At 43.1% G+C, this 15,769-nt stretch overlaps 1 protein-coding gene across 1 annotated transcript in view; it reads right to left on the bottom strand.

The window, feature by feature from the left end:
• Window positions 1–15,769, bottom strand: part of DUSP16 (dual specificity phosphatase 16) — a 76,654-nt gene that overhangs the window by 20,650 nt on the left and 40,235 nt on the right. The window contains exon 5 of the mRNA XM_027592870.2: window positions 862–1,025. Within this exon, the coding sequence (XP_027448671.1) occupies window positions 862–1,025 (164 nt within the window). The remainder of the gene's footprint in view (window positions 1–861; window positions 1,026–15,769) is intronic.

The following is a 15,769-nucleotide window of genomic DNA, read 5'->3' as shown; positions in this document are numbered from 1 at the left end:
AAAATGTTAACGTATCGCCCCTCCTAACAGGAAAGTGGCACCTGTAAATCACCAACAGGTGAATTAACATCTTTGACTGCTTTTTCAATTACAGGTGGTGTAAAAAAGATTTTTAGAGGAAAAACCACTTTTCTGGGCAGTGAGAAGCCTGGTTCCCACCACTACTGGTTAAGGGCATATGAGCTGTGGAGGCAGACAGAGCTCAGTTCTACTGTTACCGCTCGTACCCTCAGATACTCAATGGTTCCAATGTGGGTTCCTGTGGTAGGCACACCCTGTTCAGTATGGTCCACATCCTTTGCAGCGAGAATCCATGCTCTTCCCTCTTCTCAATGAAACTGCTCCAGCGAGCCTCCGACAGGGGAGCCTGAAATGCATGCCCTTAGCCCTGGCCTCACCATCTTATTCCCACCCCCATCCCTCCGGCCGGAGGTCCTTCCTCAATCCAAGCCAAACTCGAGTCCCTTTCTAGTGTGCCTCAGTAAATACATTTCTACATGTGAAATAATCTAGGAAGTCTTAGGCTTCCTGAGTGCGCCCAATTACTACAATAGAACAATTAATACCCTAAGAAAATAAGGCTAAACTTATGAAAAATCCTGTCCTATCCCAGGTCTCCTGGACCGTCGAGGAACAAGCCAATATGGCAACAGATTAGGTTTCTCGTGGCAATCGATGACATCAAACAAAATAGCCCTCCAGAAGATAACCCAACCAACTGCTTGCAGGGAGTCACACTGAGCATGGTGTATTTCCTTTCTGGAAGCAGCATGTGTTTAAAATGACAGTGAACAGGCAATCACAGTTTCTCCAGCTACTAACAAGAAACCCTGCAGTGAAGGATGTTTTCAAAGCACCCACCTTGTTAAGGACATCTCGCTGGCAGCCAAGATAAAGATTGGGGAGAATTCGGGTTGGCCCGATGTTGGCAACAGGTAGGCAAGGCTGAGAGATGCAGGTAGGGACTAGAGCAGATTTTCCTTCACAGAGGCCAGGGAAACAACGGGAGAACTCTGCAAACCCACCTAAGAATAAACATCATAAAATTAAGCCATATACAAAGATAAAAATCAGCCCTCCATGAACTGCTCAAATAAAACAGTTTAAAAAGCAAAATCAGGGGCGCCTGGGTGGCTCAGATGTTAAGTGTCTGCCTTCCACTCAGGTTGTGATCTCTGGGTCCTGGGATCAAGCTCCACATTGTCATGCTCCCTGCTCAGTGGGGAGCCTGCTTCTCCCGCTGCCCCTCCCCCTACTCGTGCTCTCCCAAATGAATAAAATCTTAAAAAAAAAAAAAAAAAGCAAAAGCAAATCCCACAGATGTAGGTGAGCACCCCTGCACACGTACTCCTGTCCGCAGTCACCAACCGCTAAGTATGGCACACAGCCCAGCACCGAGCCTTAGCTTATGGGGCCACGAGAGGGGGATGTGGCCCTGAGGACACTTAGAAGGACTCCTCTCTTTCTCGCTCTCCAACGTCACATATCCTATATTTCGTCCTGGCTCCCCACCCCCCAAGGAATGCTTTTCTGTGGAACTTAAAGAGAATTTAAAATAAGTAGCAAATAACCAAGCCAAGACAAATACTCACAGGAGCAAAATGAGGATATTAAAAAAAAAAAAACCCGTGACCTGAGGCCAGATGTTGTTTCTTCAAAATAAAATTGATCAAGTTAAAAATTCTTTCTAGAATTAACTTTAAATCTTCCTACTATATAGGTTTTTTTAAAATTTCATAGGTATCACAAACATATGCACCCCTACTCTTGCAAATAGCCTCCACATCAAGCCCTTGAAATTCCTGGACCATTAATCAAGGTTCCCATAATTACCACGGATTCCTGGGCTCTGCAGTTCATTTTGCTGAGCACTATGAATAAGTGGTGACAGACCCTAACTGCTCAGGGGACATGGAGGCCTCATGACAAGATTCCTAGACCCAGAAAAATCCCGTTTTTCCTAGTCTAGTCCTTACAGTGATCTGCTCTATGACCTTCATTAAGTCACAATCTTGCCATTTCGTAATGAAGAAAAATCTGTCCAGCCACAGGAGGCACACTCACCTCCTCTGGAAAAGAAAAAATGAGTAAGGTCTTCCCTGGGTTTTCCAATCTAAACACTCCTTGCTATCCAAACCCAAACCCAGAACCTAAAGATTCTGATAAATTTTCAGGTAAATCCCCTGCTAGCCAAACCCTTACTACCTGTCAGGAAGCAAAGAGATTTGGATCACAGGAAATACTTGCATATTTTTAGTACTATTTAATTAAAAAACAATTAACATGTTATTAGGATACAGGGCAGCCCCTACTTTTACCTCTTTAATCAAGCCTTAAACAAGATACTAAAATCTCTTTTAATATTTATCTTCGGATCCTTGAGTTACATTCTATTAGTCTTCAGTCCACTTCCAGAAGCATACAAAACATGCCCCCAAAAACTGCAGATGCGCAAGGAGCTGGGAGGGGAGACTGTCATCCCTTTTGTCCCTGGCAGTAATCTGGACTCCTGTGTCTACTGTCTAGGCTCAGTATAGGTCCCACAATGCAGCAAGCTAGGGTGGTAGGAAGTGGGTGATAACTATGCCACCTGCAAAATGCTCAAGTGTGCATTCCTAGCCTCCTACCTAAGTGCACGGTTTTGACACGTCAGCAGTGTGCTTACTAAAGTTGTTAAGATAACCTGATGGAAAGACTAGGTGGTTCCATTACAGAACTCCCCAACTCCTTCCTGTGATAGATGCGGCCCTCAGGACGTGTCCCTGTACAGGTTCGTGGCTTCACTGCCTACCATTTCCCAAGCATGACCTCCATTAGGACCCAGCCTCACCCGTGAGGCCTTCCTCCACCCTCGATCTGCAGCTAATTGTTCAGCTACATCTTGTTAAGATTCACTAGAGACACAAAGGGAAAAAAGCAATGCTTCTCAGGTTACATTTTCTAAAGTGTGCGCCAAAGCACTGGGGTCTTGCAGGAAGCTAACAGATGAGATACTGGTCCAAAAAGTAAGGGAAGTACTGCATATCCTACCTCCCTGGGACAATCACAGCACACATTAGCATTTTAAAGGCTCCAAAAAATATCTCCAAAAAAACAAGCTTAATTTAACTCAAATAAGTTTGGGAAACTTATTTGACCATGGCCTGCCCCCTGCCATTTCCCCCACTAAAATCTTTTAATAGCTAGGGCAACTCATACTTAAGGAAATGCTACACTAGGGCCACCACTCCAAGTACTGAGACGGAGTCAGTCAGAATCCTATACCCATGAGCATGACTGACGGGCAATCTCAAGAAAGGGGTCAGCCTATATTGGCCTATGTATATGAGGGTCATCGATTAGGATTTATAATTTTGTTCCTATTAGTGTTCTGTTCTTTTTCAGCCTAATTGCATAATACAGTTACATTTAAGTGAGGTGTGTGGTTTTTTTTCCCCAAAGTATTTTTTATAACAATAAGTGTTAAAGGGAGGGTCTCACCATTCTTTGCCTATCTCACACCTACCCACCATAATAACCGACAGGCACTATTTTGATTACAATTTAATTGTATGAGCTTAAATGTTAGCTTCTACTAACTTCTGTGGTTCTGGTGTTTCTACAAAGAACTGTCCTCACATTTTTTTTTCTATCCTGGCTCCAAAACAGTTCATGTACTAGTCTCTCATTTAAATCCAACAGAACAATATTCCAGTAAACATTCTCAGAGAAAAGAGAGACAACCCAAGGAAACTCCACTTGAATTCCATCAGATGTACAAATAAGTATTTTATATTTATAAGTAATCAGATGTACAAATAATATAAGTAATTTATAAGTAATCAGATGTACAAATAATATAAGTAATCAAAGAATTACCTAACATTTACTAAGTGACACACATTGCTCTAAGCACTTTACAAGTATTTATTCAATCTTTATAACTAGGAGGTGGGTGCTATTATTATTCCCATTTTATAGATAGGAAAACAGAGGTTCAAAAAGACACGGGGTAACAACTGGCAGAACTAGAATATGAGCCCCAGCAGTCTGGCCCTAGAGACCATACTGTCAATCGCTGTGCTATGCATCTTCTCCAAATACTACAGGATTAACTGTAAGGATGTAGGGATAGCCTTGCTGATTTCTATGGGGTCCTGCCCTCACTAGCCATGACCTGCTAGGTCTCAATACCAGGCTAAAAATGGCCATGGGCCTCTCCCAAACTGATGGCAGAGCCTCACTTCCCCGGAGCCATATATGGTTCAAAAGCTTCAATGAGGGAGAAAAAAGGGAAAGCGGTCTGACATGAGCAGAGACACAAGAGATTCTAAATGCACTCATTTCACATGAAACCAAGAACAGAGCTGACAGATGAACTAGTTAAGAGAGAAATACAGTCACTGGTTTGTTCATGATCACAGTGTGCAAGATGGTGGTGAAGCTGTCCTAAGGACTTCCAGGCCATCCTCCACAAGGCAACTCTCAGAGAGGGTACAATTTGGCAACCATCATCGACAGCGTCAGCCGGCCTGGACTGTTTGAGGTCGGCTTTAACACTAATTACCTCCGTGATCCCAAATCGTTTTAACTTCGGGGGGATCTCAAAAGTGAGGGCAGTTCTAGAAAATTCTAAGAGACCAGAAATAATTGAGAGCAAGAAACCAGTTTTTAACCTCAAAACAAAACCAAAAAGCCAAACAAAACAGCAATAACACACTGTAGAACACATTATAAAACAAAAAGAAACTTCTTTTTTACATATCTTTTCAACTAATCTCTGGCACAAACCTGAATAGCCTTAAAATATTTAACAGATTTCGTTGAAATCAGAGCATTCATTTAGTGCTCAGTCTGGACTGAAATGTCCCGAAGTATGGCTCCTAGTCACTTCCAGAAAACACTACCTCAGCCAAAGAGTACATTTTCCCTGATCTTTATCTAGGACAATGTTCCACTCTGCTAACACCCTCCTTCATTGACAGTTTTTTCCATTCACTGACCTTTCATTCATTGTTGTACTCTAGTGACCCTAGTTTCATTTCATTAATTAACAACAGATGAGACACTGCCTGATTTCCCCGAACTCTTGAAAAACTATCTGTGGCCTCATCAGCCACTCAGTTCTGAAATATGTCTAAAATGTCCTTCTTCCTCTTACAAACCAGAACTCACAAGAAGAAAAGTATAATTCATCCATGCAAAGTTTTTGTTACAAATGGCTGACAGACACAGAACAGTCATCTTCTCTGCCCTGTCATAACCCTCCGCTGTCCCCCAGACTCCGTGTTAGATTGCATGACAAGAACACACAACATCATTTCATTATCCTCTTGTGTTGAAAAGCTTTTAAAATACTTTTAAAGTTGGTCAAGGATTGAACTCACCATCCAATCTCACCACGCTTCTCCTCTCCCTAGATTGTATGCTGCTTATCATCTGGGAATGGAGAAAACGCAAAGTCATGCAACCCAGGCAAGCTTCCCAAAGATAGACCTGAATCTAGAAACGGTGGTATCCACTCTTCCCCTTATGCTGAAGTGTTTGTTTTCGAGAAGGAAGACGTGTGTGCAGACACGCCTGGCCCGCAGAGAAATACGGACGAGGGGACGGGCAGGTAGACATGCAGACATCTTTGGCTGCCTCCACAGATTTGGACAGGCAGACAAACTACAATTTCTGTTAGTCTTTCACAAATCCAACCAGTAGAATGCACGTTTTTAAATAAAAACATATATGTCACTCTGAACAGAGAAAACGTTTGGTATAAAGGCATTCATAACTTATATACCATTTTATTCTCATGCAGCCAAGAAAACCTTCTTCCTTCAGAGCACCACCTTCACAATTCTAATCACAAACACCATTTTCTGTAAAAGCCAATGTGAACCACCATTTAATTTTGTGGGAAAAAATCTGCTAAGTAAAATACATATAACAACTCTACTAAACAATTCCAATTAGTCACTCTTTTCTCTTCTCTCTGACCCTTGCAACTAGTTATAAATCAGTGATTTTTCTTAAAAAGGAGTATTTGTAATAAACAAAAGTAGCACTTTACCAAAGCTTAGTGATGTGAAATAAATGTTGAAGTCTCAAATTCTAAAAACGGATTCCCTAGTCTTTTAGTCAAACTAGAGATAAACGTCAATTCCATCCCTTTAGAGATAGCTCCCTGCGGGGAGAAACACAGGACTTCGCTTATGCTTCAGTGCCAACAGGTGGCCAGTCCCTCGGAGCTCTTGCAGCCCCACAGGGCCGTGCAGAGTGGGAAGAAGAGCTAAAGGCTACTCCCTTCCACACTGTGAAGGGATTCCACAGCTCTATACGGAAATAGTATCTATACCAAGCTCGATTTTATGAAAGACATGCTTCTAAAAAACCAATGCAAATTAATTTTTCATACTAAATCATTTTCATAGTTTATATGGTTTCATACTTTTTAAACATAGTTCTCATGTAGTTTAACCTTTGTAAAACCAAAGACTCCCTTTTTGTGACATAATACAACCCATTCACTTACTTCTTCCGGAGTGCATGTGAAGGATTTAAGTACACCCCACCTGTAAAGAAGAGTTTTCTCCAACCTGAAAATAAAATCTGCTACTTTGCTATTAGGAGACAATCCTAATATTAAAAACTAAATTGCTGACATGTATATTTCGATTGTTGAAATGTTATTTCACAAGAGATGTACATTTCACTTCACAATGAAGTGAGTGATTCCAGCAGCTTTGTTCTCTGTTCTCTAGCCACTCACAAAAAGACTCAAGTGTGGTTACAATTCTTCCAGGGTCCGCAGACTGTATACATGGAGAGTTGAAACTAGTTAAAAAAATGAAACAAAAACGAAGTCACCATAATTTCCCCTGGAGAAAGCGAACATACAGAAGTAGCTGTACTGTAGGCTGGTCTGGGTAAGCCAAGCCACACATGTCTGATAAATCATTTCTGGGAGGGTAGAGAGCATGGCAGATTTTTCTCAACAACTTTAGTAGTGTTCCATCTGTGTCTTTTTTAGCCAATCTCCACTGAGCAGCGCTGACGAGAAAAATCCCTAACTTAAGGCATTGACTTTAAGCTCCTATTCCAACTGCTCCGTATCTACCAGAGCACAGACCAAGAGGAAAGTGGACAGATATGCACTTCTGTGGAGACCATCCAGGAAACCAGACAAGTAGTTTGGGTCTCACAAAACTTGTCCCATAAATGACATCTCCAAAAAAGTTCACTCTGTATTAAACAACTCTCTCACCTGGCACAGTCAGGGAATGAGAAATTCTATCTAATCTAATTTTTGGATTAATACAGTTATCACCTAGACAACAAAACAGACTTTAAAGTTTCAAAGTACTAGCATTAAAAACCACCACATACTATAATAATGCAATTTCTTGTGATTCAGAAGATCTAGATATTATTTCTCAAGATAACATTATCATAATCAATTAGCAAAATCCAGAAGTGTTGTTTAGTAAAGAATTCTCAGAAGATATGGAATGATAGCTATTTTACTGATCTTTCCAACTGGCAATAAGCAGCTACACCCAGAAACTCCTCCTCTTAAAACATCCAGAACATGCAGCTCGGACCCCTAATAAATGCTCTCAAAGATTATTCTAAAGAGTGCAACCAGAATACCCAAACAAAAGGAATATGGCCAGAATCCACCACTTGCTGAATAAAACCAATGAGTTCTGTAGGAGGGGAGACAGACTTGCAGAGGCAGCCCGACTGGTCCTGCAGTGACATGAAGATGTGAAGACAAGGGTAAGCAATCAGCGTCCGGGGACTTCCCGAGAAGGACAGACTCAGGAGGCCCCTACTGCCATAGGCATGCAAGGGGAGGTTATTGAAGAGACCACATTTGCTCATTTCACCTGAAAATCAAAGATCTCCAAGCTTGTACCGTTTGATGTCCCAAAATCCAAGCTGACACTTTCACCTCCCTTTGGTCATTTTCACTTAAAAGATTTACTGACACTTAAAGTCAAAGCCAATGTCTCCCTCTCTTTCCTTCTGCATCCCCATCCATGGCAACCCCAACCTCCCAGCTCAGCAACATCCAGTTGCTGTGCCAACACACTTTCCTTTTTTTTTCTTTTTTTAAAGATTTTATTTATTTATTTGGGGGAGAGAGAGAGAGAGCACAAACAGGGGGAGGGTCAGAGGGAGAAGCAGGCTCCCCACCTCAGCAGGGAGCCCGGGATCATGGAGCTTAAGCTGACGCTTAACCAACTGAGCCACCCAGGCGCCCCCATAGTGACTTTCCTTTATGTCTCTTCTTTCTGCCCTGCCTTCCCATTCTCCTGCTGCCCCCCTGCTCTAGGACCTTCATCCCTCACTCTTAGATAAATTCAGTAACGGCTCTCCCTGATCCACTTCTCCTCCTCCCCACTCACATCCACTCTGCTGCCAGATTAAGCACCCTAAAATAAAGTTTTGATGTGATCTCTGCTCTCAATACCCACAGAATAAAATCCAAAATTGTGAGCCAGACATTCAAGACCCTTCCTCATCTAATCCCAATCCACAGTCCAACCTGATTTTCCATGCCACCACCCTCCATGGAAAAGGAAAATTGGTCTTCTGTTTTCCTAACACAATGTGCTTTCCAATCTTGGGCCTTTGGCAATTTAATCTCTCTTCCAATCCATTTTGTTATTTCCTTCCAAACCATAGGCAAGCACAAGTCATACTTCTTCTACAGAAGTATATTCCAAAGATTTCTTACCATAACCAATAAAATACACTTTACATCAAAACCTTCTAAACACAGAGACACCCAGAGCTCTGGAGAACTGGCCACGGGTCTCAGGTCGGTGATGGGGGCCAGGTCCCAGAGACAAATTTCACCCTACTATCTTCCCTCACTGAGTTACTCTCTGACAGTTTCAATACTCTTCTCTTGCATTAAAAAAAAAAATCTTTCTAGGGTGCCTGGATGGCTCAGTTGGTTAAGCAGCTGATCTTGATTTCAGCTCATGTCACAATCTGAGGCCTGGGATCAAACCCCACGTTGGGCTCCGTGCTCGGCGGGAAATCTGCTTGAGGATTCTCTCTCTCTGCCCCTCCCCCTGCTTGCATGTGTGCTGAGTCTCTAAAATAAGTAAATCAATCTTAAAAAACAAAAACTTTCCTGACCACTGCATCTATATACGATTTTGACAACTTAGAACTTTCATAAAATTTATGGCAACCATCTGGCAATGAGTATTTGCCACTGATTTGGTAACTGTGAATCATCTTTGTGTGTGTGTTCTGGCCTCTGTTTCTCCAGCTAGAATACACTGTGAACTGCCTGTGGGTAAGAATTATGTCTCACACTCCTTTGTAATCCCCTCAGCATTTAGCACAGTGCTTGGCACATAACTGAAATTCAATAAATGTTTACTGAATCCTTCCTTGTTACAATGAATAGCTGTTGATGGACATAAGTCTTGTATAGTTTTGGTGTTCAGAAGGATTTCCTGATTCCATTCAAAGCCTAAAACGATGTTGGCATGGGTGGGGGCCCAGAATCTGCTTCCTATTCCTAGACCACAATGCCCAGAGACTCTCAGGGTGACAGAGGCAGCACAGGACAAGAAAAACATTGTTCTGCTACTAAAGGAAAAAAGGCAGAACTGGTGAGTGCTACTTTGGTCACTGAAAAGCAGCACTGAATCCTCACTGTGTTTCTGTCATACCCAATCTTCAGTGTGCTGCTGACTTTACATGAAAGGTGGAGACAGAAAATTTTTTCAGATGCCCCTAAGTAGCTCAGAACTCCATACGATCTGGAAGGTCTAATAATACCCCAGGGCTCAGGGAATCAGGGCACATACCTCAGGAAACCAATCAGACCAACTACAATTAGGACCCAGATCAGGATGAAATGGTTGCTGGACAGGTCTACTGTGATCATCAAAGGGCTCGGTGAAATGAGATTATTAATCAGGAGATAACTCTATGAGTCAGAAGAAAAAGGGCTATGAGTCTGGTCCCTGGGGAATGACTCTTAAAAATCAAATTTGACTAACTTGTACACTGTCTGTGAATCACCATATAACTCATCTCTCAGGCCTTCCTACATGAAACTCAAAGTTTTCTGATCTAGCCTGTAGGAGGCTTTCCCATAGACTACTTCTATGTATTCCTCTCTATGCACAGTTCTCTTTGGCCAACTGCACAGCTTCCCTGGAGACCTGACAAAGCAGGCAGGAAGAAAGGGCTACCTGTTCAGTCAACCAAACAACTCGAGACCACTGGAATCATCTGTAGGTTCAAAGAGACATTTAATGAGCACCTACCATGAGCAGGACACAGCACTAGGTAATGGGGGCAGTGGTGACCAAAACAGAGGCCCTCTCTGGAATGGACAGTTTAGTGGGATAAATGTTAACCAAATAATTAGATGAATAATTAACTAATTATAGGTAGGTGGTCAAAGAAGCGTGTATAACAAAGAAAACCAACTTTGCCTGGTAGCTAGGGAAGGCTTGACGACAACATTGAATCCAGCAGGAGGCTCGAGGGTGAGTGAGTGGAGGACAGGAGGAGGGGCCTCTGTGAAGGCCCAGAGACACTGACGCCGCAGGTCTGCAGCAACCAGGAGGAGGCCTACAGAAGTGAAACGAACTGAGGACTTACGTGGCATTAGATGAAGCTGGAGAGGTAGGCAGGAGCCAGCCACTATAGGGCCTGGTGAGTCAGTGAAGGATTTGGGAATTTATCCGAAAAGCAATGATGCATATTAGACCCGGGAGTTAAATAATCTGGATTACATTAAAATAAAAATACCACTTTGGCTCCAGTGTGAGTAACGGATTGTAGGTGGCAAGGCAGAAGATAGGAGAAGGCCAGTGAAGAGGCTCCCAGAGCACTCAGAGCCGGGGGGGGGGGGGTTCTCTGGGCTTGACTCGGCTGCTGGCAGGAGGAGGAAAGTGGACACCCTGCAAACTCAGAAGACAGACCTAGGGGACTGGGAGGCAGCAGGGCCTGCAGCCAAATCCCCGACGGCTCACAGGTTTGTCCTTCTGGTTTAAAGAGCTTGCATAACTGGATTTCATCTCTTCTCAATTCCCACTTCTCCCCTTTGCAAAAGAAATCCACTCTAGTCCCCCTACGGCCCCCTAAAATCAAAGTGCAGTCCTGACATTTTGAATCGTGTTCTCCCCCCGTCCGAATGCCAAGGCCCCCCTCCAAATCTTACTCATCTTCCAAGGTTCAGTCAGAACCCCACTGCCGTAATCAAATCTGCCCCAACCTCTGCAGACGACATCCCGTCACCGTTTTCACTCTATCACACAGTATAGTGCAGAATCATACGCCCCTCTCTTTTGTCCACTTTAGGCATGTTTCCCCAAATTGGTTGCTAGGTTCTCAAGGGCAGGGCCGAGCCTTTTGCTTTTCTGGTCGCTCAGCCCCGGGCCCAACCACAAAAGTGCCCATGAAACCCTGACAGGTGGACTGGATGAAAGTCCTGGGTCTGGCGCTTCTCCAGGGCCACAGGTGACACGACCGGGGCAAGGCTGAGCCCACCGTGGTTATCGAGGCTGTCGTCATCTGGCTCATGCAGAGGGTCGGGATGAGGAACCAAGGAACTATCTTTAGTCTGGTCTGCAGCCCATTTTCAAAAAAAGACATGGTCGCAGTTATGATTTTGGCACCGGGAGCAGGGGCAGCGACACAAACCGGCTCACCGCACCGGCAGGCGGCAGCTGGGGAGAGAGGATCCAGGCTGCAGGGCCTCATGCAAGCTAGGCCACAGGGACACGGCCGCGAGCGGGCAAGACGGCACCTGTGTTTAGTCTGCTTTCAGGGGCTCTCAGTCCCTGCAGCTTTTTAAACCCAAGAACAGCCAACTCCTGAGCAACTGTAGTACTTTTACTGAAGTCCATTCATTTCCATCTCTTTTACCAACTACTGCAGGATTTGGCATGGGATGACTGAAGACACCCTTCTCTAGACAAAAGGACAGAAGAAATGTCACTAGGTCACAGAACTGATGGTAACAACAGAGTGCACAGTAAAATCTGTCACCGGCAAGACAGGGTTCTACTGTACTTCCATTAGGAAGGATGATAACTGATTCCACTAAACAAAGCTATAGGTTTATTATACAGATCCACTGACTGAATCTAGATCCCTGTTAAATTGAAAAAGTGTAGAGTCAAATACACTTTTACTCCCTCCTAGTTCTAATTAGACTAGCAAATCTAATGCAAAACAAAGAAATGTGTATTTGGTCTTTAACCATAGCAAACATCAATCTAGACCTTAGCTAATTCTGAGACAAATGTTTACAAAAGCCCTTAGTGCTTTACTAACATCGTACCCAACAGTAAATGCTTAATAAATGGTATCTTCTATCATTATTTAGAACTATCCTTCAGCACAGAACAGAGGAGTTAAGACTTTTATGTGATGATCACCCCCGCTAAAATAATTTAATGCTTTAAAAAAATTTTTATATACAGTATATTTTTATACATTGCTTCAGTCCATAAAATGTGAAGTAAGCATATGACTCTGAAATCCACAAAGAGTCTGAGAAAGAGCTACCACAAAAAGAGCCTTCAGTCCAGCCTCCTGATGAAATTCCACAAGACTCTGGAATGACTGTGGACATGGGCCTTGGGCACATGGTGGGGGTGAGAGCTTGGGAGAGTCACTCAGGGCTCCGTTATTTTCCTCACCTGTAAATGGCAGGGCTGAAGTCTGTGACTCATGTGCGGTGTTTTGTTGTAGGGTTGGTTATCCTGTGTCTCACCACAGGACAGAAATGAGTGCTACAGAGTTAATAAACTGCGGTGGGTCCCTTTTGCTTTTACTCAGAACCACAGCAGTGAGGAAAGAGAAGGAAATAACAACAGTATTTCTCATCTGTAGATTGATCTTTTATTTCTACTAACGACCCATCTATTCTCTTTTTGCCATGTTAGCAAGAAATAAAAGTCCAAGTTCGGTGTTTTTTCTTCTCTCCTCTAGATTTATGTTCAATCTGGTGCCCTGAGAAATGAATAAGGCCAAGAAACAAGATTACTTTTTAAAGAGAACTAGTTTTCTGAACATTACCAAGACCAAAAAAGTTGATCAGTAAGTCAATGGTGGCAACTATTTGTTTTCCAACTCAGGATGATAACAGCTTTTAAAAGAAGACAACTGATACAGGGGGGTTCCACATGCATCATCTAAGCCAACCCTCACAACCAGAAGCCTCTACTATGGTCATTTTTGTGAAACACATGTTTACATCACCCTTCCGTCATTCCCTCCATTCAAATTCTTCGGTCTTGTTTTCACAGATGGCTGTGGGAGCATAGATGGGTTTTTAAACTGTGCTTATTTAATAACAGATTTCAAAATTGAAAAAAAAGTGGGAAAGATGGTTTTGTCATCACCTATCCAACAATGATGATGGAGAACCTCCCAAAGGGATCCAAATTCATTCTTTCTTATTCAGATGAGGCTGCTATTGGTAATTAAACCCTTTACTCCTCTGGGGGTAAAACGATGTTATGGTTTGGCTCGGCTTGGTTATTGGGAGAATTCCTAATGGCTAAACAGAACAATCAATTTATATTCACCTCTAAGAACATATAGAAATTATCACAACCATTCTGTTTATATGGATTCACTGACTTGTATCTTCCTATGAGTGGAGCTAGGACTCTAGAGCTATTAGCTTTTTATCAACATTCAGTATTTAAGGATCAAGTAAGATTCACATGATTTCATCACAGTATTTTTATTAGCTCTTAAAATCATGTTTAAATCTACTTCAACAGATGGAAACATTTTCATATTGCTTTCCCCATAACAGCTGTATGTTTGCTCTGAATGAATATACTTTGTAAATCATTTATTTTAAAACAATCTCAAGTTTTCACTACACTTTCAGGTTAGTTTCATCACTGCTTAATACAATCACTTACATTCTACACTAATAAAATGAATCACATGAAATATAAATGGGGCAAAACTACATGTAAGCTAACATACCAAATATTTAAGAATTGAGAATTGAGAATTTAAGAAGTGCTGGGCCTTGTGGGGGAACACAAAGATGAAAAAGACATAGTTTTCAGCTTGAAAAAGAGAATCCAATTTAAAAAAAGAAAAAGAAAAAGAGAATCCAGTTAGGGGAGCTAAGCTAATAAATGAAAAATGATAATATAAGATTTAAGTAAGATTTTAAGATAATAATGAAAAATAGTATATAGCTATCAAGTTAATCCTGGGAATACTGACTGTTTAGAAGAGGAGAAAGTTGGTCAGGCAAGGGTCAAGGTCCCAGGCTGGGGGGGCTTGCAGATGAGGCCAGTACAGGCAGAATTCACTGCAGAACAAGGGTCCAAGTTTCAGGACTAGAAGACTTGGTAAAATGGTCTCCCTGATAATCAGCTGCCCAAGCAGCTTAAGAGAACCCTTTGCACCTGGTAGAAACAAGTTTAAGGGGCGGCTGGGTGGCTCAGTCAGTTACGTGTCTGCCTTCAGCTCAGGTCACGATCCCAGGGTCCTGGGACTGAGCCCCAAGTCAGGCTCCCTGCTCAGCGGGGAGCCTGCTTCTCCCTCTCTTTCTGCCTACTGACCACCCCCCGCCCCGCTTGCGTTTTCTCTGTCAAATAAACAAACACAATCTTAAAAAAAAAAAAAAGTTTAATAAGCTAGCCCCATCCCCAAAGAGGACCTGTTCCATATTAAAGAATTAAGCCCATTCCAGTAGAGCATCCTTCAGTAACCCTGCATTTCTTTATGTCCCTGTAACTAGGTCCTATAGGTAGGCATAGGTCTCCACTTGTTGGAGGGAGACAGCTCATTAGAAGACTTCTCCTATCTGTTCCTGGGGGATGTCTTTATTTTCCCCTTCTCTAAAGTCATTTTTGCCCAAGCAAGGTGGCCTTGAGAATGGGAATGGAATTCAGGCCACAATTCTTTACTTCCATATCTAATGAACATAAAAGCCATCTCACATCTGATAACTTTCTTCCCAAATAATCTCAGAGTAGCTGAAAGCTCTAAGCTGATGGAGAAATCACCCCCAAGAAACCACCGCATCTTTCTATTATGAGGCTGACAACCATCTCCAACTGCTGAGAGCAACAGGGGTGTTTGTAGTGGAAATTGTCTCCAGCTACCTTGTCATTTTCTATAGCGCCTGTGAGAAGCTTGTGTGCTTTTCCACAGTTATTCCCCCCCCCCCCCCAACAAGATACTGAAGAAACACCTGTCCCACATCCCTGGAACATCCAATGAGCAGCTGGACCTTGGCAACAAAGTGGACTGCCAAGAACTGACGACCAGAGCTTCCCGGCACTCTCTTCCACTTGTGCCACTCTTCGGTCTACTCCGAGGAGCAGACTCACTAATCAAGGGAATTTCCAATTGGTCAGGGGCTTCTGGATGGTTGGAAGGCTGCAAACCATCCAGAACCCTCTCTTAGGTATCATAAGAGATCTGGCTGCTCAGAAACTCCCAAACAAGGCAATTCAATTCAGTCCCTTAAGCCACCTCCTCAACTAAAAGATACACAGGACCCTGGGGTGCAGACTGGGATGTGGTGCTATCAATACACTTGGTGTGGTTCTTGGTGCTGCCCGATGGACTCTCATTTAGACCGAGGCAACCAGGCAACACTGCTTGTACAACGCTGGAATGTCAGGGTGTTCTGATTCAGTGTGTCATTCCACGTGTCCTTCCACTGTTGGGCTGATCTAGCTGATCAGACTGAGCCCTTTCTCTTCCTTGCCAAGGAGTGCTCCTCCCAAACTGACACATGGCCACTAAGAACCTTCCCAGGTAACTC

This window comes from Zalophus californianus, chromosome 9, assembly GCF_009762305.2.
Source record: "Zalophus californianus isolate mZalCal1 chromosome 9, mZalCal1.pri.v2, whole genome shotgun sequence".
Taxonomy (NCBI): domain Eukaryota; kingdom Metazoa; phylum Chordata; class Mammalia; order Carnivora; family Otariidae; genus Zalophus; species Zalophus californianus.
This window is presented reverse-complemented; position numbering and strand designations above follow the sequence as displayed.